The following is a 27631-nucleotide window of genomic DNA, read 5'->3' on the forward strand; positions in this document are numbered from 1 at the left end:
TCAGCCAGGGATAATGAAAGGAGCGCTGTGTCGAGTTCCCCTGGACGACATAATTGTGCATTGTTCAACGCCTGCAGTCTCTCTCTCCCCACCACCAATACACCTCCACTGTCTGGGACTGCTGCTCGAGAACCACTCTCTTTCACGACGAGAGGCACTGAACAGCAGCGAGCCAGTCAACACAGTGATTATTTAACCAATCTCCCAGCAGAAGCCATTTTAGAGTCACAGGTTTGGGCCCGTAATGACATAGACCGTGATAATAATGGCAGAGTGTGAATGGGAATTGATTAGTGCGCGTGGTTTTGAGTCGACCACTAATGCTGATATTACAGGCAATAATTCAATTGATAACATTGGGCCATGTATGAAAATGAATATCCTTTTGGCATTAAACAGACATCTCTCTTAATGCAGCGCTATTATGCCTCCCACCCACCCACCCTTCCTTATAAATTCATTTGATGCAATATATTTCCCTTTTTACCTCAAGAATATTGTCTTGCTGTATCTATCGCTGTACCCCCAGGCAAATTTGGGGGTGGTAATCGTTGGGTATTATAAATAACGGCTCTGTACCGGGGATGAAAGGCAGTGGCTCTCTCTTTTTCCTCACTATCCTCTCCCAGCCTGCCTGCTACTCGCCTATGCTTAGCACGTAGCTTGCAGCATGTGTGAGTGTGGCTGGAATTCATATGAACGTCTCGCAGCGGGGGGAAAGGGGGCGAGACATATGTAGGACGGCTCTGGGCTAATAACAAATGGATGTGGCATTTTGTTTTTATGAATGCCATTAAAATAGGGCCAGAGCTGTGATGGCGTTCGTTTTGTTTGTTTTCTCTCTTTATTATTTTATCCCTTTATGTTATTGTGCTCCAATCTCCCCCTCACGTTGTCTGATGGTCGTCATCTGCGTGGCTCGCCTGGTCCTAATGGGCTGGAAACGCCTGTGAAAAAGACCCTCGCCTCACTGCACAGCTCTGGCGCTCTGGGAAAGAATACCAAAATAAAAACCGCTGGCGAAGCCAGAGGCATCTCGTAGCCACTTATGGCTCAATTAGGATCATCTACCAATGTGTCATCTAGCCGTCACTCGTATTATTACAGTTTTGTTCACAAGTGCTCCCCCTCCCACGTGTTGTCATATCAGCCTCTGGATGTAACAATGTCTGGTTTCTTTCATATCATAGATAGTTGTTTTCCACCTTGTATGTATGAGACAGCTAACAGCCACCACTAAAGGACAGCTCCGTGGAAGAACCCAAAAAAGTGCAAATGCCACTCCGACAATTAAGATTAATCGTCATTATGCAAATGTTTTGGCAGACCGGTGTCAACACCTGACTGAGATCTCTATTAAAAAGCAGCTAGTGAGGCAAATAGACTGACAGCTTGAGCCCCCCTTCTTCCTCCCTCTCTGTTCTCCCTGCCACATTGTCGGCCCCCTCTTTTGACAAATACCTTAATCTGACTGTGTGTGCACATGGGACGGATGGCGTGCGTGCTTCTTAGGGCCCCGAGTGAGGGACCCTCCAGAGGAGGAGACTAATGGGGCTAGCTCCCCCAGATAGGCCACTCAGCCTCTCCATTTCCAGGCACATTGAGGACAAACACTCTACAATTATCATTTATTTTATGGTGACCCTGCCCCAATCTATACAGGAGCCTCTTTCTCCTCCTTTTCCTCTTCTCTGTTCTCTCCATCATTTGCCCCCTCGCCTTTATGCGCAAGTATCATCTCAAGTTGTTTTAAGATTGCTGTCGAGAAGGGAGGATAGAAAAGGATTGAAAAGATGAAAGGCGATAAAGAAGGAGGGCAAATGTTCCTGGGTTTCGGCGTAGAGATGTTTGAAGTAGCAGTAAGACGTAACGCAGCCGTCAAGTTTCTTTTTGTATTTGGTTCATTTCTTTTGATTGGACTGTTTTGATGAGCTGATGTGTAATGTTAATATTAACACGCTGATGTGCAATAGTAGGAAAGTCTTTGTCGACTCCATCCAGGAATATAAAGATTTGAAGGACTCGCTGTCTTTAATGCAATTCCAGAATGTTTCCATACTGAAGGTGGACATACAAAATGTATATTATACAACCCCTTAAACAAACAGATGACTAAACCTCAGACTGTTGTTTTTGTTGTTGTTGTGGCAGTTCAGTTGAGTATACAGTTGTTTTAGTGGTGTTACTGAGGCTTGTTTCAGGTGTTTTTTTAATGGCGTCATCTAGCAGGGACCCCTGCGTTGAGGGCTGTCCCCAGACAGGAGAACTCCTGGCTATGATGTAGAGCCAGCGTGGTCCGCTGGCGAGTGAAAAAGTTCAGGTTTATACGAGGCGCGCTGTAACAGCTCAATAACACAGGCCTGTAATCTACTCCCGTTTCAAACACTTGCCTGATTTATGAGCCCGCGCGCCCCTCCAGCGCCCGAAATGAGGTGTTCAGCATATGTTTTGTTTACATACATTTTTTATTTATTGCTGTTGTCAAAACTGACTGTTGGACAAAGTCGCTTATTAACTGAGTAAATGGCTTGAGAGAGTTTTTTTTATGTCAGCTTCCTTAATGACTACAGTCAGTCTGTTTCAAACGAGCCCCCCCCCCCCCCCCCCCCAACCCCCTCCCCACACACACACACACAATACACTACCACCCTCATCTTCTGTTTCAGCAGCAAAGCAAGAAATCAGCTGGCCGCGGGGGGGCCTGAGAGAGGGGGGTGGGTGAGCGTGTGTGTGTGTGTGTGTGTGTGTGTGTGTGTGTGCGCATAGGGTGGGAGTTAGTCCTAAGGGGACTGGTAGCTGCCACAGTTCACACATGGAGAGGAAAGGGAGGGCGGGGGGGTCTTATGTGCGGTTACATCTGGTGGAGGGGTCAGAGCTCCTTGGTCAGAAAGTAGAACTTGTAATAATTGCTTGGTCGTTTCGGCTTTCCCCCTCCGTCCACCGCCACCCACCCCCAAATCATCTGCTTTTTATCCAAGCTAATGGCCCTGCCACCAGCACCGAGACAGGAGGCTGTTAGCACAAGTCCCAAGGAAGGGCTGCCAGGCTGCTGACTGCCGCTGTGCAAAATCACCAGCAAGGGTCACTGAGTTTCTGCCGCCTGTAAAATTAAGTAGCTGTAAAAAGAAATGCTTCCATAAAAAAACACAAAGTTCATGTTAATATTAACATTGTGTGGCTCTCTGCCATTAACTTTTTGTGGAGGGAGGGTGTGGTTTCATTCAAAGTAGTTTTGAATCTTAGCAGTGTTCACATTTATGTCATACTACGGTGCGTGGTATTTTTTATTTTGGGCAGATAGCATTACATTGTGTAGGTATTCTCAGCTTTCCAAATAGAAACGCCACACTAGTGATTATTCCATAACAATTGCAATAGCCCTGGCTGAGCATTCTCAATTGCCCAGCCTAATTTGGTTTTAAACACAAATCTCCTTAAGCCCCATAGCGAAGAATAGACGAAGCATGTTGCAACTATTCCCTAGTATCCTAAATATACAGAACCCTATAAACCACTGTCAGTCTGTCTGCCTCTCTGTCTGGTAGAAACACCATCAGGTTCCTGTCTGCTTCAGACGAGCCGGTCCTCTGTTAGATTCAGCTCCATCTCTCTCTCTCTCCCCTCCAGATGGACAGAAGCCTCCCGTTTCCCACACCTCCCTGGCCTCCATGCATTTAAGGTCGAGTCGGTACACATGCTCCCCTCTCTCCAGCCCCTTGCAGTCCCCTTAATAAGTCCATCTACTCTTCATCAGCTTTCTGTACCGGGGGACAATGGCCAGATTGAGGGGCCACAACAAAAGGCCTTTGAAAAGTCCCCTACAGTAAGACGTTGTGTTTGTGTGCATCAGTCAGGGTCCCCAAGGTGCGCAGACCCCTGGTCTTTTCCCAGCTCCCCTCCTGCCACAGCCGCTCGCCTACCATCGTCTTTTGAAGTGGCCCCTTTTATTTTGGGAGACGTTTACAGGCCTTTTTAATTACTTACAGCTTGCCAAAGGGCTTTGCTGCCTCATTCTTCCTTTTGTTTGTCGAGGTCTTTCCACAAATCCTACTCTGTTAAGACAGCCATCAGGATTTTGGAAGGTTATTCGCTAGTTTCTCGTTTTTTCTCTCACTCTCTCTCGCCCCCCTCTTCCTTTGTTTATTTTGGTATGTGTTTTTTCACTCTCCCTCTCCTTACACTCGGTCCTCAAAACGGTTTTCCATCAATTAATCTTAATTGAAGTCACACCAGACTTCCTTGCTTAATAACTCTTGCCACCATTGTCACAGATGGCTTGCTCTCGTTTGCAGCAGGAGCTATAAATCAATTTTGATTTGGCGTATGACATCAATCAATCGTCATTTTACTCTCCAACATCCTCTGCTCTTTTGTGAGACACTAAGATGGATCGCCGTGTCAAGTATACGAAGTTCAGCAGATCTCCTTATCAAGGGTAGTGTTTCCCTGAGAACTCGCACACTAAGACAATTGTTTCCGTCGTCTGATTTGATGCTGAGACAATCCAGCTTGAAGTGCTCTGATTATCACTTCATTCAGGCGTACAATGCGCTCAACACAAAACCGCTCCTCACCTGAACATAAAAAGGAAAAACTATTTTGGTGCATAGTTCTCACTCACATTATTTTTTACATACCATTTTCTCTCAGCTTTCGACAGTTTTGTGACTTTAGTTTAATTGTGCACAAATAGAAATGTTAGAACCGGAACATATGTCTTTGTTTCCCATTCTGAGATGTACAGCAGTTGGCGCGGAGGTGCAAACAATGAGCTAATTACTTCTCTGGTAACAATTACGGAATGCTGTAAGCATGCTAATAAAAATAAATTTGGCTTCCCACTTTTAACAAATTGCCAGCGGTCTTTGAGCCGGTCAGTGTGCTCCGGCGAGGCCCACTTAGGCAAGAACATCAATAAAACAATAAAAGGTCTTACCTGCTAGGGGTGAATTTTAGTATGTTTTATGGGGGGGGTTTTATGGGGGGAATTCTCTCAGAGTTGTGTTCTTAAGCATGGCATTTTTTGAAGTAATTCTGTGTGTGTGTGTGTGTGTGTGTGTGTGTGTGTGTGGACTGTCAAGCCATTCTTGATCTGCTTATCTCTTCCTTGAAGGATGCAATATGTCTTAAAGATAACATGGCCAAACTACAGATGCTATTCCTGTGTGTGTGTGTGTGTGTGTGTGTGTGTGTGTGTGTGTGTGTGTGTGTGTGTGTGTGTGTGTGTGTGTGTGTGTGTGTGTGTGTGTGTGTGTGTGTGTGTGTGTGTGTGTGTGTGTCAAGGCAGAGAGTATTTGAAGTTCTCGGGGGGCTTAGCGAGGCTATCTGCAAAAATGGCAATTGTTTGCCAATCTGTGTGTCCTTTAATTGCTTCAGAACAGATTTAGATACGTCTGAACAAAAGCTAGTTTTGGATCTGCCCCTGGGGTGTTTGAGGATTTTACCACATCGCCAAACTTAAATCTTCCCATAGGTTGACTTTCAGTCCTGTCCAAGGTTGTTCAAGGTTGCCAAAGGTTGCGTAGTTATCTAACCCCCAGTTTCCTTTTCTGTGTAATTAAATATTGACCCTTAGTTTAGATTTGACCATCTGGGCCACAACCATGTAGCCCTGCACCAACACGTTTTCCTTCAAGTGGCGGCCATTTTGACTGAGCGATAAAGGAGCCATTCCCATAACAAGGGTCCAATATAATAGAAATTGACAGGGGGACTCAAAACTGGCACTGTATAATAAAGGCTCATAATGTTAACCGGCTTGCCTTGTACGTCTCTCTGTGTAAATCATAGTCCACCTTATAGGACCTAATCCATCCAATGTGCTTGAGTTCTATGACGGCGTGCATGCTTGCAACAATAACGCCTCCAGTGGAATAACATGTAGCGATTTATAGCTGGAATAAAGTCGAGCTCCGTTTACTGTTATGCTTTGATGTACTGATTCATGGTCGGTGACGTTGTCTTAACATTATCTGAGAAGAAAAGGGTTTGACAATACAAGGATGACATTGTGAGCAGCACTGTGAACAGTGATGTAGGCAGCTGAATGGCGATTCACAGGTTTCATTCATGAATATATCTCTCTGTCTGATTGATATTGATTTTAAAATCCAGGCAATGTCCTGATGATACACTTCTCCTTCGTCTTTACAGGAAGCTGCACAGCGGAATGAAGACCTATGGATGTGAGCTGTGTGGGAAACGCTTCCTGGACAGCCTACGCCTTAGGATGCACTTGCTGTCTCACTCAGGTAAGAATCAACACTTGTGTGTCTGTATAGATATTTGTCTATGCATGTGTATCTCTACTGTATGTATTTACAAAAACAATACGTGTAGAGATTTTCCATCCTGTGTGTAATACTGTGTAATACAGAATTATACACTGTAATACACCATTTTAACAATACATAGCAAAAAAAATATTTTTTGGTTTACATTCTACACTATATCAGAATATTAGAACATGACATTATGGAATTTGATATAGTCCCAGTCGGTATTAAATAGAACATTGCGGTCCTGTCCGCCTTGGGGGAAAACAACCCATGGTCACCTAGGTTACCCCATTGGCTCACAGCAAAAACTTGAACCTGGTTACATGTACATTGAACAACACAGCAGCTTTTTGGCATCTTTTGTTATTTCTGTCTAACAAAAAATGTACGACGAAGTTGGCTCTTTTACACTGGGGGTCAATGGGAAAGAATGTTTGTTTTCTTCTATTTGTGGGCGTGGTCGAGGGGAATTCCTTACTGTTACGTGAATATCGACTCAGAGTATTGGCTGTGCAATGTACAGGCTTGATATTGAAATGGGATAACTACACTGAACAAGAATATAAACGCAACATGCAACAATTTCAAAGATTTTACTGTGTAACAGTTCATATAAGGAAATCAATTCATTAGGCCCTAATCTATGGATTTCACATGACTGAGGATACAGATATGCATCTGTTGGTCACAGATACCTTTAAAAAAAGGTAGGGGCTTGGATCAGAAAACCAGTTAGTATCTGGTGTGACCACCATTTGCCTCATGCAGCGCGACACTTCTCCTTCACATGGAGTTGATCAGGCTGTTGATTGTGGCCTGTGGAATGTTGTACTACTCCTCTTCAATGGCTGTGTGAAGTTGCTGGATATTGTCGGGAACTAGAACACACTGTCATACACGTTGATCCAGAGCATCCCAAATATGCTCAATGGTGACATGTCTACTGAGTATGCAGGCCATGGAAGAACTGGGACATTTTCTTTTTTGTAATGATCTTTTTATTAGAATGTTATTTTCTTTTAACAGGGGTTACATAGACATCCAAACAAAGTGCACCACACAGACTGAGTACAATAAAAGGAATAAGGATACAGCAAAACATTATACTAAAAGGCAGTCATAAAATGGAGGGGGAAAAAAATACAAACATCACAATTATAACATGGGGCATTTATGGGAGGTTTTCTACGTAGGACCACAATGGAGACCAGATTTTCCAAAATGTATCAGACTTCTGGTGTAAATCAAAGGTAAGTTTCTCTAGGGGTAGAATAGCAGAAGCTTGAGAAAGCCACATCCTCGCAGATGGTACTTCAGGTGTGGACCATAATAACGACATACATTTTTTGGCTAAGTAAACAAGGGTATTGAACAGACGTTCAGAGTTAGGGTCAAACACAACGTTACAATCAAAGTAGAGCAAATATACATTTGGTGAAAAAGGAAATTGTCTACCCAAGACCTTCTGGATGTGTAAATGAATATCATTCCAATAAGACTGGATTCTGCTACAGTACCAAAAAACGTGCCAGTATCCTGTTTACATTTTAAACATAAATGTGATTAATTGGAAAACATTCTGTGAATGCGGACAGTTGAAAAGTAGGTTCTATTAAAACAATTGAAATGTAGTTATTGTATGCTTATGGAGGTGCATTTGGGATAGACCCTTTCACAGATAGAAGCCCAGTCTTCCTCACCAGATGCATGTCCAATGTCTCTCTCCCAAACATGTCTCAAAGCGTCATAGGAGATTAAACTGGAGATTAAACCTTTCCGAACAGTAGGATTCGTAAATAGTTTTTCAACTTCAGTAATTTGAAAACATAGTTTATCGACTTTCTTCTGACCCTCTATGAAGTGTCTAAGTTGTAGGTACTTAAAAAAATATTTATTGGGTAAGTAACTCAGTTTTTATCTGTTGGAACGATCTAAGAGTGTCCTGAGTAAATAAAGGCGTAAGGTCAGCAATACCCTTCGCCTTCCAGTCCAGAAGTCCAATACTCCTTATTTGGGGTGGGGGGGATCTGAATTAAGGGCAATCGGTGACCAGAGTGATATGGTCTGAAAATCTGCAAGTACCTCCTTGCATCTTTCCAAGCTAAGAGTGTATTATGTACTGTAAAATTATCAGATAAGGCCTGGATCTTTTCAAAGCTATTAATACATGGGAAGGAAGCTAATTCTCTTGGATGACATGCTATTGATTCCATCCCAAAGTGAGTGGTGTCTGTCTAGGCACCAATTAATCATGTGCTTGATCTGAGCAGACCAGTAATATAGTTGCAGATTTGGCAAAGAGACCCCTCCTAAATCCTTAGGCTTAATTAATTTGGTTCTAGGTTTCTTATTGTTCCAAATATGTTTAGATATATTGGCATTCATTTTCTGAAAAAAGGACTCGGATAGATGGCAGGAGATATTTTGGATAGATAATTTAGCAGAGGAAGTATATTCATCCTGATGACATTAGTCCTGCCAAAAAGAGAGTTTGTTAGGGGAGACCAGTTAACCAGGTCCTGTTTAATCTTTGTGAGCAAAGGCATATAATTTGAAGTGAACAGGTCTTTAAGATTTGGAGTAACATATATGCCCAAATATTTTAAGCCTGTTTCAGTCAATTGGAATGGAGATATCGTTTCTAAGTTGATTGTAGAGGGGATATTCAAAGGTAAAGCCATGGATTTATCCACGTTAATTTTGTACCCTGACAGGTTACCATATTCAGATATGATGCCATTACTGCAGTGACAGAGGTCTCTGGTTTAGACATGTATAAAAGCACACCATCAGCAAATAATGAAATTCTATGCTCTTTGTCACCCACAGAGATGCCCCTGATGTTATTACTAGACCTTACTGCCTCAGCCAGTGGTTCTATGACTAACGAGAACAGAGCAGGAGATAAAGGACAGCCTTGACGACAGCCCCTACCGATAGGAAATCTTTCTGATAATTTACCATTTGTGTTAACATCCACTGATGGGTCAGAATAAAGTAATTTTACGAAAATAATAAAATGGTCACCCAGATTAACTTTTTCTAATACAGCAAACAAGAATTTCCACTCAACTCTATCAAAGGCCTTTTCGGCATCGAGAGAGACAATGAGTGCAGGGTCTTTAATTCTGCCAAGGTGGTTTATGATATTTAAAGCACGTCTCACATTGTCCGTTCCAAATCTGGATTTGACAAAGCCAGTCTGATCAGGTTTAATGAGGTCTGGAAGTAGTACCTGCGAGCAATTGTCTTAGCGACTATTTTAACATCAACTCCTAGCAAACTGATAGGTCTAAATGAAGAGCAGTTTAATGGGTTTTTGCCCTTTTTTGTATCAGGCTAATGGATGCAGTTTTCCAGGACTCTGGTATGATGTCTCTTTCAAACATATAATTTAGAGCAGGCATGAAGATAGGGCATATCTCAGGCCAGAACTTCTTGTAGAACTCTGCCGAGAAGCCAGAAGGCATTGCCTTAACAGTTTCCCAAACCTCTTCAGGAGTAAAGGGAGCATTTAGTCTATTTCTATGCTCATCTGATATAGTGGGCAAGATGATCTTATTCAGATATTTTTTTATTTCGTCATTCGATCTTGTACATTGTGAAGTATAAAGATATTTATAGAAGTCGCAAAACGTATTATTGATAAGCAATGGATCATAAGAAGTAGAGCCATCTGCCATCCTTATAGACTTAATCGATCTTTCATTCTATTCCTTTTTAAGTTGGTGTGCAATTAGACGTCTCAGACTGTTACCGAACTCAACAGTTTTTTGACATGCTTTGTATGCTCTAAATAGAGTTTGGCCTGTGAATTCCAGGTTGGTTGTTGTTTATGAAAAAGTTCTAAATGCTTTACTTTAGCCTCCAATGTTTCCCTATTTTCCATTCTAAGCTCCTTGATCAGAGAGGCTTGGGAAATGATATAACCCCTTATGGAGGCTTTAGCAGCATCCGAGATAGTTGCAGCTGAGACAGGAGAGAGTTGATTGTCGAGCCAGTAATGTGATAATTTATATTTGATCACAGAGCAGAATCCTTCATTGTTAAGCAGAGACATATTAAGTCTCCAATATCTCGTTTTTGGGGATTGTTTAGCCAATTTCAATATCTATATACACTGGGGCATGGTCAGAAATTACTATAGAACCAATAGCACATGACTAGACAACATGCGTGTAACTAGAGGGCATAAAAAAATAGTCCAATCTAGAATATGAATTATGGGGTCTAGAGTAGAAAGTATGGTCTCTGACATTAGGATTTAGCTCTCTCCATATGTCTACTAAACCAGATGAATCACAAACGCTTCTGAGAGTATTTGAGGCTCTATGATTCGAGACTGGAGCAGTTGATGATTTACTCAATTTACCCAAAGTACAGTTAAAATCTCCTGAAATAAACCCAAGTCCCTTTCAGTGTTGATTAAATAATAAAATCATGTCAGACATAAATTTGGGGGAGACTGTGTTCGGGCCATATACATTTAGTATAGTAATATGTTGAGCAAGTACAGTGCCTTCGGAAAGTATTCAGAATCATTGACTTTTTCCATATTTTGTTAGGTTACAGCCTTATTCTAAAATTGATTAAAATGTTATTTTCCTCATCAATCTACACACAATACCCCATAATGACAAAGCAAAAACAAGCTTTTGGACTTTTAATTTATAATATCACATTTACATAAGTATTCAGACCCTTTACTCAGTACTTTGTTGAAGCACCTTTGGCAGCGATTACAGCCTCGAGTCTTCTTGGGTATGACGCTACAAGCTTGGCACACCTGTATTTGGGGAGTTTCTCCCATTCTTCTCTGCAGATCCTCTCAAGCTCTGTCAGGTTGTATGGGGAGCGTTGCTGCACAGCTATTTTCAGGTCTCTCCAGAGGGTCTTTATTATTTTCTTTCAACTCATGAAACATGGGACCAACACTTTGCATGTTGCGTTTATATTTGTGTTTATTGTAGTACTCACGGATATGATTTAATGAACTGATAAAGACCCATAACATAATCTATTTCTGGATTTACATCGGGCTGCAGTGGTTTTAAATCAACATTCAGTGGAGATTTTGGCCCCATTGGTTAGGGCCTGGGCCATGGCATTAGCCGTCTAAAAGCCATGTAATTCAACACACAGCGGCTATTGATCCAGCCAGGCTGACACTGTTCACGGACAGCCTGTGGATTCAGGGCCTACTTAGCACAGTTGGGCTTTTTTCTTTACTGGACTCCTTTCCTAGGGCCTTAAGTGCAGATGGTTTATAGACGGTCTGTAAAAGCCATGGGACTCTGGGTTCCCTGTTGGTCGACCCCGGCCATGTGTGGGTCTCCCCTTACCCCTCCACGTGTTGGCCTGATCCAACCTCCTGCCCACCCGCACGACATATGCCACTACATATGTTTCCACATACGACCACGTGTTTCCAGTGTGTAAGGAACATCAACAGTCGATCAGTCAGTCAAGTGTTGTTAGTTTCTCTCCCATTATATGTAAATGAGAGATGTCATGTCACCATTGTTTGTTCTCCCTCAGTCATGTTTGAAGGGGTTTTGAACAAACAAATTAGTATCTCACAATTAACCGGAGTCTGGGGCCCCAGGATGTAGCAACACACGTTTTGATTTGTCGCTGAGGCGGCTCTCCCTCCATGTTGCGGCGGGTAGATGAATGACACCTCACGCTGTGCCGGTGAATTGGCTCTGTGCACGACTCAGCATGTAAAAATCCAGCTTTAAGGAAATATATTATGTTTATTTTAGAATCCCCTTCCAAATCCCCACAACGACACACTCGCTAGTCAGAAAAACCACAAATACAGCTTTTGTTTGACATCCATAATAAAAAGCATGTCTGTATTAGAGCTGGCTGTGACATTTAGGAATACAACAGTGTAATACATACACTGCAGGTTGGAGACCCCAGCACATTCTCCCAGCCTCCCCAGTTTCTCAGATCCTGGAGCCAAAATGCCATGACACAACATTGAGTTTCTTCTTCTTCTCTCTGAAATTCAGTAGAGTTTGCCTCGTATTGTACGCTGCCGCCTCAGACAACTCCTGCTGCGACAGTAAGACGGTGCGTGTAATCAAACAATCCTTAGGGGAAGAATTATTGCGATGTGGAAGTTTTTAAATGAGTCGGGTAATCCCAGGCTCAGACGCTTCTCCTTGCCTCAGAGAAAGACTGGAGAAGACTTCAAAAGAGGGTTTTACTATGGCTCGCCTAGCTCCCGGGCCCCCTTGGAAACAAGTCTTTAGCACCTAAGCTGCATAGTAAATGCAGACCTGGTTGTCCTTAGTTTCCCCATCCTGATTGAGTCCAGATCTGGTCTAGCACATAATTAACCAAGTCATTCAGGAGATCATTGGTCCAATCATTATCAGAGCTGTGAGTCATGACTAGCATGAAGTGGTTACTGGATGATAAAGCTGACTGCTTTCAACAGGTGAGTAGGTAAATACTCTTACCTGACAGATGTCGGTTCAAATTCTCCAGAAATACTCATTCATCGAAGTTGTCAATGAGTGGCAAGCTAAAAAGGAAATGTCAAACAACTGTCTGCCTTTTTACACACATTTAAAACTCTAGGAAGAACCACAATAAATGATTCCCCTCAACAATGAAGAGTGAGTGAAGGATGTGGGCAGTGTATTTTTAGCTCAAGCTACAGAACTTTCGCAGGGCTGGCTGGCTTGACGCACAATGCCAACCTGTGCTGTGTACATGTCTGTGTTGACTCATTGGGGCTTTGGTCTGGCGTAAAGCAGACAGGCGCTTCTATCAAGACAGCGACGGTTAGGGAGAGACGAGCAACGAGCCGAGGCCCTTTGATATATTTTTTTGCCTCAGACTTTCAAGACTTGTTTTCCATCCCGGCCTCAGTGCATCTTGATTTTTATCATCTCTCTCTCTCTGAAATGACAGCTCACAGGTCCCTGTGCCTGCCCCCCCCCCCCCACTCTCAGACATACAGACAGAGAGCGAAAGAGAGATGGAAGGAGGGAGGGAGGGAGGGAGGGAGGGAGGAGGAGGAATGCTTGTTGGTATGCACAGTGTACTGTGTGTGATGTTTACCTTTTCAGCTGTCGCTGCCCCTCCCCTCCCCGCTCCAGTCCGCCAGTGCAGCCTGTCTCACTCACTTGCTCTTATCTCTCGCTCTCTCTTTCTCTCTCTTGCTCGTTCGCTCGCTCTCTTTCTCTCTCGCTCTCGCTCTCTCTCTCTCTCTCTCTCTCCCTCTGTGTGCTTGTTTTATCGGGGACTTGGCGGCTCGCCAGTCTGGGCTGCCTGCCACAGCCGAGGGTACAGTATGTACAGTGAGTCTTGTGCCAGTTTTTTTTTTCTAGCGTTGTTTGTTATGAGAGGGGATTTTTTGTATTTATTATTATCTGTCGAGCAGTTAGTGTTTGCCGTGGCGGTGGTTGAGCCATCAGAGAGAGGGGGGGGTAACTGTTGAATGTAAGAGGAGTCTGGTGGATGTCTAGCACCCATACAGTAAGCTGATGAGTGGGCCACGGTGGGCCGTGGGCCCAATAAAGGAGTGGCATGTGCCTGTGTTTTTCCCCAGGTTAAGGTCACCGTGTCCTGGGAGCCTGCGAGGGCAAGGCAGAGTGGCCTGGAGGAACAGTGACTCAGCTGTTTGGGAACAGGGAAGGGAGAAGCTCAGGCCCTTTTAAGAGGTGTGATGTGAGATGCCCTGGTATCCCTGTTGGTAGAGGGTTGTGGAATAGTCTTGGGACCAGTTGGCCCACAGACTTAGATGATTTATAGTTACATTTTGTAAAGCACATGGATGCTTTATATGATGAGATGATTCCCCTTCTCCCAACCATGGCTGTTCAGGCTCAGTGAGCGGAAAATACACACCATCAAAGCAAGTTTTTATCTCAAAGTCTTTTCTAGATAGAAAAGCGCTAATCCTCTGTTTACAGTACATAAACAGCCAAGAGTTACCAGATTAACCAACTGTATAGGCTGTGAAGTGGCAGAAATGAAACCCTATATGAGCTTTGGCTCGCAAAGCCAACTGAACCTGTACTGTACTGAGATAGATGACTGAATTGATTGATTGAATGTTTAATGGACAGACATGCTGTGCGCACACACATATGCACACACAGAAGCTAGATTAAATTACATACAGTAGACAGACCCACACACACAGGGCCACGTGTGCACGGCGTCCAGACTCCCAGGGCTGTGTCATTAGCAGGCCCGTCCTGGCTGCCCCGGCCTGATTAAGTCTGGGCTCTATTCTCCAGAGGGACCCAGCTCTGGACCTCACTTGACTTCATTAGCTCAGTCGTCTGAGCTAGGCTAGGGAGCAGTCTCGGCCGGCAGCAGGCCCCCTCCCTCCCCACACACAGACACACGCTCAGCAAATACACATGCATGCACTCAGAAACACACACTCCCTCTAATGCACACACACACAAAGGCACATTACATCCAGACGGCGAGACCCAGCCAGGATCACATGGGGGATATTACTGCCGGTGGACTATCAGGAAAAGGGTGTCATGTCTGCTGGAACCTGACAGTACAGCTTGACTCCTCCACTCTGAGGCTATGTGTGTGTACTGTTATTTTCCCTCTTCCGTATTATACCCCCTCACTGACACTTAAAAATGTCTCCAAAGCTTGTTTTGCTGGTGTCAAACTCGGTTAGCCAGCCAGCCACAGCCAGGAAGGACAGTCACCTGTTTTGGGGTTGCCAGATATTTCTGCGATGGCTCACTGTTTGTCCCACAGTACCAGCCCTGGGGGATTCTTCAGCTCCCATTGTTAGCATTGCATTGTCTTTTCTGTCGGTCTTCCTGCTCTAACCCTTACTCGGGTTACTTTGTTAAAAGTGAACACTGGCAACCTAAAAAACCTTGACAGAGGTTGTCTTAGACCCAGTCCATGTCACCAAGCTGACTCTAAATATCAAACTGCATGCCTCTATTGGGTTGTCATTACAGAGCAGAGGAGCCACGAGCCAAGATCTTGGACCTCCCCCTCCTTCCTGCCACCCACCTCATGTCAACCCTGACATAATCTGCTAGTTAACTCTCAGTGCACCTGACTGACACCTGCTCCCACTTCTTTGTACGTGCCATATAAATGGCTAAAGCACTAAGACATTGAAAAATGTGAGGAATTTGGAAAAACGAGTGCTGGGGAGGGGGAGAGGGAAAGGGAAAGAGGAAGCAGGGGGGAGGAAGAGAAAAGCCCAGGCGAAAGTGTTTCTCTTTCTCTCTCTCTTTGGCTCTCGCTCTTTCTCTTTCCCTTTGCCTCTCTCTCTCTCTCTCTCTCTCTCTCTCTCTCTCTCGCTCGCTCGCTCTCTCGCTCTCTCCTGTCTCCCTGCCGTCAGAGCAGAGAGCGAGGAGTGGAGCGGCTCGGCAGAGCTTTCTTGGCCCCGCTCCAGCTCTCCCCTCACAGTGATGACATCATGGTTGTGCCGGCAGGTCTGGATGTTCTGCCAGCATTCCAGCGTGTTTATGATCACTCGCAGATGTGTCCAAGAACATACTGTACCCAAACCATAAATTAATGAAACTTGACTGCCTTCCAAGCCACATATTCCAAAATAGAGAAGGGCCTTGCGAATCAGTACAGGGAGGGGGACGTGGTGGGGGGTTGTGGATGAAAAGCTCTATTAAAAGCTTTGGGGGGGAAAAGGAGAAGAGGAAAAAAATCTAATGGCCATAATGCCCTGTGATTTACATGTATATTTTTCACAACAGCTGACACATAGCTCACCGCCCCAACTCCCTCCCTCCCTCTTCCCCCATCCCTCCCTCTTCCCCCCATCCCTCCCTCTTCCCCCCATCCCTCCCTCCCTCCAGTACATTAGCACAGGATGACAGACGGCGTGGATGAATGGGCCAAGCTTCTGTTTGGCCGTGTGCCCTAACTCCTCTCTGGTGGTTTAAACCCATAATACTTTCCCTGACCTGTTGATGTACATTAAACCCCTATTTAAAACAACACTTGAATTATGTGGGGCGTAAATCTGCCTCCATTATAAAGGTCCAGAAGAGATGATTGGGTCCCTGGCTATAATGGCCTCAGTAATTGTCCGGCAACTTCTCTCCTCATCAAAAAGCGCTTCCGGTCTCCCACACACACACACACACACACACACACACACACACACACACACAGAGGCAGGAGGGAACCAGTTAAGACCTCCATCCACCTGGAATGGGACTTGACTGGTGGAAATAGTGTTCCATCAGTAAACTTTCCCCTTTTTAGCCAGAACTCAATGTACCTACCTGGCTGCACTCTATAAGCCTCTGAAAAAAGGGATATTCTATCTAGGCTGTACAGTATGTGACAAGGATGGCCTGCATCTGCATTGCTTGCTGTTTGGGGTTTTAGACTGGGTTTCTGTATAAGCACTTTGTGACATCTGCTGATTTTATTGTACTGTACACCATGTGAGGTGACGCCTTTGGCTGTTAGTCATCTGTTATTAAGCTATGACAGCACTGGATGGCCCAGTTTAGTTTGCTTGTCACTGTTGGCCATCTCTCTTGATTCTCTTAAACTTCTTGACTATTCCCCCAGTAGGTGAGGCGCTACAGTGTTTGTATCATTGTAGTAAATCACTAATTACTACTGAATGTTGTCTAAATTGGATCCTGTTTCAATAACCTACTATTATATGGTACTTGAGCATTAGTCATTCAATATCTGACCTTGTGTGCTTTATGACTGTTCTCACTAAACGAGTCTCTATCGGCATTCATTGTACCATTCATATAATTATGTCTAGTACTACAAAGCACATTTGTCCCCGGCCTCAGATCTTCACACGAGGTCAATTAAATCGAGTCAACGTATTGATACTTAATGATTTACAATGCTTTCACCTCTTTCAACTTCACGTAGCCCCCATCGAATTACTCCGCCGACAAGACACCTTATTCATACGATACAATAGGATATTCAAAATCGCCTTGTCCGTTAACCATCATCTAGTTAAAGAAACATCTCCGGTGCTAAAAAGAAAACCCAAAAGGAAGCTCCCAACTATCCCATAATACCCCTGTAGAAAAAAGACCTTGATCTTACTCCCTTACTCCTTTGTTGTCAGGGTATTGCAGCTTTAAATCCCTTTGGTTGCTAAGTAGCGAGTGCCCCTGTGCTCTAATGGGCTGATTTGGTATTCAGCTCGATGCCGGCTCTTATTTTTGTATGCGAGATGGTGTGTTTTGTGTGGAGGGTGAGTGCAGTGAGTGTTTTGATGGAGGGTGATTGCGACAGCGTCTGGAGGATGTTTTAGAGTTTTATGAGCTGTACAGTACACTGTGTGCCTTTCTAAAACAGAACACAGCCAATTGAATTTTGGATATGCTTCATTCTTTTTTTTCTCCCTCTGAGCAGCTCCTGTCAGAGACAGGAGGAAAGGGGGTGGGAGGGTGTCACTCACTGGAAAGGAAAGGGGGGTTTCGATTAATTTGTTCTGCTGAAAAACCAAGTGATATGGCAGAAAACACACATACACGTAGACACACTCATTTCAGAGAGAGGGGGAGAAAGCACAAAAGCACGTCTACAAGGGAGAACACATTTGTTAGGTTCACCGTGCTGTGTTAGATGTGTTGGGTTGGGGAGGGCTGTTTGAATGGAGGTGCACCTCATTCTCAGAATGGTGAATGTTGCTCAAGGGGCTGTGCAAGAATCAGGTGGACTTCTTTGTGTGTTCGTAGGTATTTTATTTTTGGAGTCCGTTTTTAGTGTAAGATCCTTGACATTGGCTTAAGGCCCGAACAGGGAAGGGCAGGCACAATAGATCTGTCAGAATGACACAGCCATTTATTGCTTTATTGGTAGTGATAATCATTCTTATCAATTAGCAAGTTCTGAGGAATGCAATAAAGAATGATGAAATAGAATGATAGCATCAACACTAATCCCTTAAATGTCAACCTCGTCCCCTTAACAAGACGTGGAAGTTAATATTCAGGAAGTGATGTGAAGCAGTCATGATTAGAGTCAGAAAAATGCTTGCGAGGAAAGCCAGCAACGCATAATGTTTTGGGCCGAAAGTAATTGCAATTGAGGGCCGACTTTTTGTTAGATTTTATTTATTCACAGTAAAATTTTTGGAACTGCAGGCATAAGGAAACATCGTAACTCAAGTTGCGTCCCCTTTTGGAGTTATTGTGGGTATTTGTTTGCATGTCTCCTGGCAGAAATTACTTGTTTGTGTATTGGGTTCTGTTTGTGTTCAAAGATCAAGGAATTGATACCAGCTGTAAATCTGTGGTTGAAAAGCAGTGGTGTGGTGTTGGAACAGGCGAAAAGGGGGGAGGGGGGAGGATTGCAATGCAATAAAAGAGCCAGGGAAGTGTTCTGGAGGGGGGCTAGGGTAGGGAGGAGTGTGGGGAGCGCGCTTGGTTGTGAGAGAGGCTAAATTTAAATCCTAATTGGCCGACTTCCACAAGCTTGCGGGCATTTTAATGAGTCATAATAACTTCATTTAAAACCAGCTGAGCAGAAATAGATTGGAGAGGAGCCTGTGGCCAGTATGGATTTGTGTTTTTGTCAGGCCCAGACCCCACTCCCTTTCATCGGCCAGAAAGCCGCAGACACGCATGCACATACGTGCACAACACGCGCACACACTGGGGGGACATCTGACTGGGGTTACACATAGTTACAGTTGCTGTGCGTGTGTGCGTGCGCATGTGTTTATTTAAAAATAACAAAATATTCAAAACTATTTGTATCGACGGTATTGAAAATCAAAAATGCCCTGGTGTACGGTATATCGCCCAAGCCTAGTTGTAGCTGCAGTTAATATAACCATTTATGTCAGTCTGACAAACTGTCTGTATATTATACATAGTCTGAATGATCACTGTTAATGTATCTGTGGCTGCCCGTGTTGGTTATTATTTCTCTATACGTAGCCAACTGATTAACCTACTCACCCAGAGGACAGAGAGTTGGCTGGAGAGAGTATGACCAACCTTGCCGTAATTGGAATTGTAAATGGGGAGAGTGAGAGAACATGTGACCTGACTAATCAGACTACGTCACACCCGCATCAAAATATCTCAATTAGAAGGAATTTCTCGGGAGAACGAAAAACAAATCTTGGAAGGAGGAGAATCAGCACTTATCAAAAAATGACTAATTCTCTATCTGGCTTAGCAGAAGAACATTGACATTGTTGTTCTAATGACATAACGACGTATCATACATTGCAATGGGAATAAGATTATCTAGTGTCATCTGTCGCTGTGACTGAAATTAGGAGTGGAATTTGTTGGCACCAGCAGAGCTGGGCCAATCGAGTTTGACCGTGCAGGCACACTTTTTTTTTACAGAGGCAGTCTGGGTATTTAAGCAGGTTCCAGTGAGTGTGGGTGAGCACTGTCGTGTGTTCTAAAATGATCCCACAACCATGCACTTTAGTCTTTCTATTAACTGTCACCACAGAGAATGCATGGCTTTGTGTTTGTGTAATGGTATTAGGGAAATGTGCTATGTCAGACCTGACCACCATTCCAGACTTCATTGAGTCTGCACCCTTCAATTATGTGACAATCAGTTAACAATGTAAAAGTTATATTTCACACATAGTTGTCATTGCTAACAAGCACACAACATTCTGTTGTATGGAGAAATGCTCTATGGTTAAGACCTAAGCTTTCTATCAATACAATATGTTCTTGGTAGATTTTAATTAATAGGAAATTATCTATAAACATGTTATGACAACACTGACGACACTTACATAATTTGCCAGATTGGTCTTGCCGCAACATTCCCCCCAAAAATATGTGAGTCTGATTTAATATTTGTGGGTCATTTTGTGACGGAAATAAACTCTGTCATATGCTACCACAATGCCAACCTAGGAAAAGAAAGCATGATTTGTTTGCCACGTAAACGGACATAAAAGTAAATATCCTCCAAGGCATGGCTTTTATTGCATTATGTAAGTTGGACGATAGCTCTGGGAAGCTTTTAGATCAATTTCTCAGCGCAGATTAGAAAGCTATGAATCCCATTTATGGAAGAGGCTCCCTCATGAAATGCTCTTAGAATATTTTCTATTTTCGGGATGAAGAGACAATCAACACGCTAAGCAAAGATCCACAGACACTGCTTTCATGTATAAAAATAAAAAAAGGGAGAGAGAAAGGGAAAAAATATAAAAGCACTCCCAAAGCCATCTGGAAGTAGCCTGGACACATAAGGCTTGCTTTTATGCTACTAATTCCACTAGGAGGTGCAGCATAAAAGCAGAGTGTGGATATTATGTTATAACTGTTGCAAACTAGTAAATGGCCCCGGAATACTAATCTTGGTGGTCAGGCAGAGGGAGGACTATTTTTGACTGGAGTAAACAGACTGTAGTTTGGGGCTCAGGAAACCTCTCAGAGGAGATGCTTCTGCTCTCTGTTAAATTGATGAGCCGTCTAGCCAGTAGTGCCTTTCAAGTCTGAGCACAGTCAATGGAGCTACTATACTATCCCTTCAGGTGTCAAAAACCTAGTTATAGATTAACTATACTGAACAAAAATATAAACGCAACATGTATATGGTCTCATGTTTCATGAGCTGAAATAAAATATTCCAGAAATGTTCCAGACGCACAAAAAGTGTATTTCTGAAAAGTTGTGCAGATTTTTTTTTACATCCCTGTTAGTGAGCATTTCTCCTTTGCCAAGATAATCCATCCACCTGACAGGTGTGGCATATCAAGAAGCTGATTAAAGAGCATGATCATTACACAGGTGCACCTTGTGCTGGGGACAATAAAAGGCCACTTTAAAAAGTGCAGTTTTGTCACACAACACAATGCCATAGATGTCTCAAGTTTTGAGGGAGTCCACCAGAGCTGTTGCCAGATAATTTAATGTTAATTTCTCTACCATAAGCCACCTCCAACGTCATTTTAGAGAATTTGGCAGTACGTCTAACCGGCCTCACAACTGCAGACCACGTGTAACCACGCCAGCTACCCGAACAGCTGATGAAACGGAGGAGTATTTCTGTCTGTAATAAAGCCCTTTTGTGGGGAAAAACTAATTCTGATTGGCTGGGCTTGGCTCCCCAGTGGGTGGGCCTGGCTCCCAAGTGGATGGGCCTATGCCCTCCCAGGCCCACCCATGGCTGCACCCCTGCCAAGTCATGTGAAATCTATAGATTAGGGCCTAATTTATTTTTTTCTATTGACTGATTTCTTTATATGAACTGTAACTCAGTTAAATCGTTAATTGTTGCGTTTATTTTTGTTCAGTATAGAAAGGACTGTACAGTGGCAGCTTGGCCTATTTTTGCCCAGCTGATTCTTGGCCTTTGTTGGCTCTCGGCCAATGGCCTGTCACGGCTCGAGTGTCGGTTCTATCGTTACTATATCTGTGTCCTGTGGTGCACTGCAGAGTGACTGACTGGGAGCTGCTACGGAGGAAGAGGGCAGCAGATCTAGAATGTGTGGCAGGACATTGTAAAAAGTTTTAGTGAGGAAGTTAATGGCCCGTCACACTGTCCACTTTTGTGAAGAAAAAAATGTTTATGGAAGTGACTTTCTTTTCTCTCTTTTCCATCTCTCGCCCTACTTTTTCCTCCCCTTTTCCACTTCTTCTTGCTAGGAAAGATTATGGCTCATTCCCCCCTCTCAGAAAAACAAATGACATAATGGAAAGAGCATGCAGCAAACTCCTTTTGTGTCATTTGGCAGACACCTTGGCCAAAAATGAAGGTTTTTAGACTATTTAAGGTGAAGTATTTTCACTCAATACTTCTACTTTTGGAATTTGTATAATTTATATCACATTCCGTTTGAAGTCGTAGGCAATAAAACTTTATGTGTGTTTTAACAGGGTGAAAAAAACATTGGATGCAAACGAAATAAACAAGTATGTAAATCAGTGCACCTGAGTGCAGTTAAATGCTGCATGTTTTCCACATTTCCAGTTTGGGTTTTTGGATTTCCTATTTTCTCTGCTTGGCATATCGGACGTTTGTTTCTGTTGGCTCGACGACCATGTGCTCTTAGGTGGACACATCAGATGTCCACATATTTCAGACTGTTCTCGTCTTTAAGGGATAATCTTTATTAATGATGTTCAGCTGTCACCAACAAATCTTCAGGTACATAGAGTCCCCTTGCAATTGGCAATGCATTACGGAAACTCTCACAATCCTTTTGAAAAGGGATTAATACCATCTTGGGTTTGTGCATTTTTAAAGTCTTCTGTTATACATTTCTGTCTGTCTTCGCTCCCAAACAAATATTTTCCCTCCTTTTTCCTGTGTCGCATTTACTGTCCCAGAGGTAATTGTTGCCTGCTGCCCCCAACCCCCAGGCATCCTAACTCTACTCTGGCCTTAATAAACCCAGTAGTTCCTTTGACAACGTGTGACTTGAAAGCAGGAAATAATGGGCCCTAAATGCTAAATCTTTACAGGTTATTGACCTGTGGAGAGAGTGTGTATGCAGCAGGCTCTGCCATCGTTTCAGTTTCCCGTTTCTAGCCCTGTGACCATTTTGTTTCATTGCAGACACTGTAGGACCCACTTGTCAGGAACTGTGCAGAATTTCTACTGCTTCTAAACTAATCGCTCATGCCATCTTTGCGATACTGGGTCAAATACAACAGCACCACATGGTTGTCTTTTATGGCCACAGCTTGTTGTCTTTTGTTACATTTGAATACCAGGTTGCCCTAACTTTGGTTGCTTTTTAGTGGCTGGACTCTTTTACATTGGCCGTTACTTTTGAATGGTACTGTTAAAAGGCATCTAGAGGCATCTGTTGGAACCGGCTTCACGCAGTCATCTTTTTTCCCAGGCCGAATATAAAAGCTGGCAAATGACAACCGAAAACGCCTTCCTTCCCCCCCAGCCTTCCATCCATTTCTCCTAAGCAATAAAGGCATTTACAGCACTGTAAAGACGTCAATTGCTGTATCCATCGGGTTTTCTGTGTCCTGCGGTAGTCGTGGGGGGGCGAGGGTTCACCTCGTGGTCAGACTCTCAGGTTCGTCTGGAAGAAATGGAAGAAAGCTGCTGCCTCCCATCCCCTCGCCAAGACCCAAATCCAAAGGTTATCGCTCAACTCCAACAGTTCAAAGAAGTGTTTATGTCCTGGAACATTCCATGACCTTCCCGGGCCAGGGGGGTGACACAGTAACTAGCTTTGGGTCTAGAGATGTGTGATAGAGAAACGGTCCCCCACTAATCATGGCTACCATTGTGAACTGTGGATGGGACTTTTTCAGTGCATTGGTGTACGTTTAGGCCTGCATTACGCACCAGTGGCCTGTCTGTGTTGGTTCAGTTAACTTGGTTTCAGTGCAAAGAGAGAACCACATCCACTCACATCAAACCATTCAAATGAAAGCTGTCTTACCCTAACAATGTACCAACTACTCGATACAAAAGTCATCCCGAAAGCCATTTGTTTCTGTCATTCCCAACAGTCGCTTTTGAGGACAGCTGGCCCAAACTGGCCTGACCTCCACATTAGGAGTTGATCTCCCTCTGTTGTGGAGACCAAGGCTATTCATATCAGGCCTCTTGGCCCTGAGGAATGGAAGTCTTCCTTGAGGAATGGCCCCTGTGTTGGAGGGAACAGAGGGGGAACAGGGGCAGCCAGCCGGACTGACTTCAGGAGGTCCCGTCCTCATTTCCTGCCACTTCACACCAGCAGAGCCCCAGTGGATCCTCTCTCCGCTCCCCGGCCCGGCTCCTGTTTCCTCCCCAAAGCTTTAAGAGCCCTTTGTGTCCGAGCGCGCCGGACCGAGGGGGAACACGCCAACATGTCATAACTTAAGAACGTTCACCGACCCCATTCCGAAGAAAAAGGGGGAGTAGGAAAAGCCGGAAAACACATGGAACCTTTCACCTCTGTGGCAGAGAGGGGAAAGATGGAAGGTGTTGGGAAGGAAGAGTGAAAGGTAGTTTGTAGGGCTGTGATGATACCAGTATTGCAATATTAAAACACGAAGCAGATCAAACTCTTTTGGTCCTTTAAAAAACCTGCTGTATGTAAAATATAGTGTGCTATAGCTTGGAAAATAAATAATTGTGACTCTGGATGACAACATAATGTTTGTTTCCAACATTAGGGCTGTTTTCCGAAATAAGTTAAATCGTGTTTTGTTTCCTTGCCACGATACTAACGAGTATCACGATACTAGTATTGTCCCGGCCCTAGTCGTTTGGTGGGCTGGTTTGTTTATTTTGGTCTCTTGAGTGGTTGGATAGTTGTTCTGGTAGGATGTAGGGAGGATGTGAATGAATGTGGCTGCTAAGACAAGCAGGCAGGCAATCCGGCCTTCAAAAGGCCCAGACAAGACCGAGGCTCTAACTAGTGTACTGCCTGAACAAGGCTCTGACTGACGTCAGGACGGGAGAGGAAAGGGAGGGGGCGTTATGTGGACTGAGATGCCCCTGGTCTCCCCAGGGCAAGAGCACTGAAAATGGCTTTATTGTACAGAGGAAAAGAGCGAGCAACAGAGAGAGAGAGCAAGGAAGAAAAAAGCCTGTCTGTGACCTACTGGACAGACAAATTGGTTTGCAGGCAAAATGGATTAAGAGATTGAGCAGCAAAAAAACAACAGTGACTGATTGTGCTGAAGCGCATCCATTTTGAGGGTTTGAATTGAAAGACTGCTTTGGTGTGTGTGTGTGTGTGTGTGTGTGTGTGTGTGTGTCTGTGTGCACGCACACGCCCTCACATTCGGCAAGTCAATATTTGTCTGCTTTCCTCGTCTCTAGACATCCTCGTTCTGAGCAGTAGACCATAAAGCTGTCAAATGTGGCCTGAAGATTTTCTCTTTTTATTTCCTTTTTTTTCCCTGCTGATAACAATATCATTGTAAACCAGCTAACCACTCTCCCATGTCCTTATGGCCAGGATTTGCAAGGGGGAAAACAGTTTTATCTTATCTACTGTACAGTATTTGCTCAAACAATCGGTGGAATTCCGAGGATCAGAGTATTTTGTCTGTGGGTCTGTTTGTCTGTCTGTCTGTGTGTGCATGTGCTGCACGTGTCTGTGTAGCTGTATGTCTATTTATATAAATTACTGTATGTGTTTATTAGTCTGTGTTGTGTGCCCTTGGTCTATGTGTGTTGTGTCTGTGTGTGCGTAATACTCTATTGTGTGCGTAACACACTGTGTACCTGTGTGTGTGTTTTGAGAGGAATCCTGTCTGCGGCCCAGGATTTTTGTCTTGGTTGATAAAAAAATGTGCTGCCTGCGGTACACATCTACTTGAGCGAGGGAACACACAGTTCTGGGCTGTCCTTTCCAATTGGCAGTCTCCGTACTGTTCTGTGACTGATAAGAGGGTAGTGTAAATAAAACTGTACAGCACGGCTCGTTACCGCTGAAGGGACAGGAGAGGGAAAAAAGGGAGAGCGTGGTGTCTGTACTCATTGTTCTGACGTGTGTGTGTGTGTGTGTGTGGATTTGTTGAGATTTTTTTTTTGCACTGAGTGTACTGTCTTGCGTAACCCATTTGTGTAGGCTCACCAAACAGCCAGGCTGTGTTTTTGTTGGTGCCTGTGTTTGTCTGCTTGAATATCCCTCCCCCTCTCGCTCTCTATTCCTCTCTCTCTCTCTCTCTCTCTCTCTCTCTCTCTCTCTCTCTCTTTCGATCTGCCCCCTCTCTCGCTCGCTCACTCTCTCTCTCTCTCTCTCTCTGCCTCTCCACAAAAGGAACAAACTGCATCTTCTGTCTGATGAGAAGTGCTGTTGAATGGCATGGTTATGCGATCACATTGAGGGTAGGCTGTGTGTGTGGCGGGGTGGTGCGGCGTGGCTGGACTCCGTTAGATTGGGTTAGCGCAGACACACCGTGGGGTGGGCTACTGGCACTTCCAATCAGGGGTAACCCCCCCCCCCCCTACACAAATACACACTGTAGCCCTCCCACCGTGACCACTCTTCGCTCTCTTCACTCAGCTCGAGTTCCCCCACTGCCCCCCACCTCCCTCCACTCTGTCCCGTGACTCTGTTTTAATCATCATTTGGTGGGTGCTTATATTTGTCTTATTTCACAACATGTACAAGTGTGTATTATACGGCTGTTTGAATTGGAAATGTGTTTTTTTGCAGATCCCAACTCTCCCTGAGACACCCTGAGAGTTGGGTCACAGCCAGGAGCTTTTTGGAGGAGAAGGCAGCGTCCTCTCGCCGCGAAAGGCCATAAACAAAGTGTTCTGTTTCTTTTGAAACACCAAAATCCTGCTGGCAAAATATGTTGTGCAATATTACAGAGGAAGCAAAAGGGGAAGAGTCCATCAGTGGCACGTGGCACAAACCCCCACTCCCCATCCTTTTCCCTGGGTTATTCGAAACAACAGTTGTGCAAGGCCCATTATGTCAGGTTAGGGCCCGGTTGTGGCAACTTGAAGGAGGGAGGCCAAGGAGGGAGGAAGCAGGGGTTGTTAGAGAACAATTATTTTATGGCCACTTCTTTATTTCTCTCTCTGGAGAGGCAAGCAGTTATTTTGAGCCGCAGAGTTGGTGCTGCCACGGCAGACTGTGCTAGGGAGGAGTTTTTCTCCCACCCCTCCTCTCCTCTATCTGGCTACGAGATGCCTTCTATTGATAAATGATAAATAGGAAAGGGGGTGAAAATGTATCACTTTAATTTGGGTTAGGGTTTTTCAGGGGCCCCCTGAACAGGTCCTGCCTGCCGGCTGGGTGGCTGGCTGACTGGGTGCTGTGGCCCCTCTATCGGTCCTCCTCCCCGCTCAGACAGTAATGTCCCACACCAATGAGGTGCCACAGACTTTTTGTCCACATAGTGACACGGGCATTACGCCGCCACTTCCTCTAAGGATTTATGTTCACGTGCCGGGGTGTACACTCCACCGCGGGCCTGTTTAGTACACTGCTTCAGCCTCCCTGGGGAGCGGTTAGTGTTGCACCATCTGTGGGGCCCCGGTTCACTAAGCCTGCGCTGTGCTGGATCCACCCAGGTAAAGACTGAATTGGCTCATGGCCCCTTTTAGTGAGGACTGCTCATGGTTACAGTACGTTGAATGAAACTAGCAGTCAACAAAGCATTATAGTCAATGTTAGGGCCAGGAGTTGTTCTAGACCAGTGGTCGGCAAAAGGCAAACCGCAGGCCAAAACCAGCCTGCAAATGATTTATTTTGGTCCTCCAAAGTTTTTAGTAAAAAATAAAATATGTATTCTTTTTTTTATTTTTTATTTTTATTTTATATTTAATTTAATGATTTTAATTTAAAGTATTCCCACAAATAAAAAAGAGAAACGTGATCATGTCCCAATGTAATCAAGGTATGAAATTAATGTTATTTTCAAATACAATCTGTTTTTGGCCTTACTTGTGGTAATTTTACAGTGTACAAATTA

At 44.2% G+C, this 27631-nt stretch overlaps 1 protein-coding gene across 2 annotated transcripts in view; it reads left to right on the top strand.

Annotated features, from left to right (window-relative positions):
• The window catches only part of LOC311136172 (zinc finger and BTB domain-containing protein 16-A-like), a 133938-nt gene that overhangs the window by 50177 nt on the left and 56130 nt on the right, over positions 1 to 27631 (top strand). For both annotated transcript variants that reach the window (XM_084170266.1, XM_084170267.1), the window contains exon 3: positions 6154 to 6251. In XM_084170266.1, coding sequence (XP_084026392.1) covers positions 6154 to 6251 — 98 coding nt within the window. The remainder of the gene's footprint in view (positions 1 to 6153; positions 6252 to 27631) is intronic.

This window comes from Coregonus lavaretus (assembly GCF_964263955.1).
Source record: "Coregonus lavaretus genome assembly, chromosome: 10".
Taxonomy (NCBI): Eukaryota; Metazoa; Chordata; class Actinopteri; order Salmoniformes; family Salmonidae; genus Coregonus; species Coregonus lavaretus.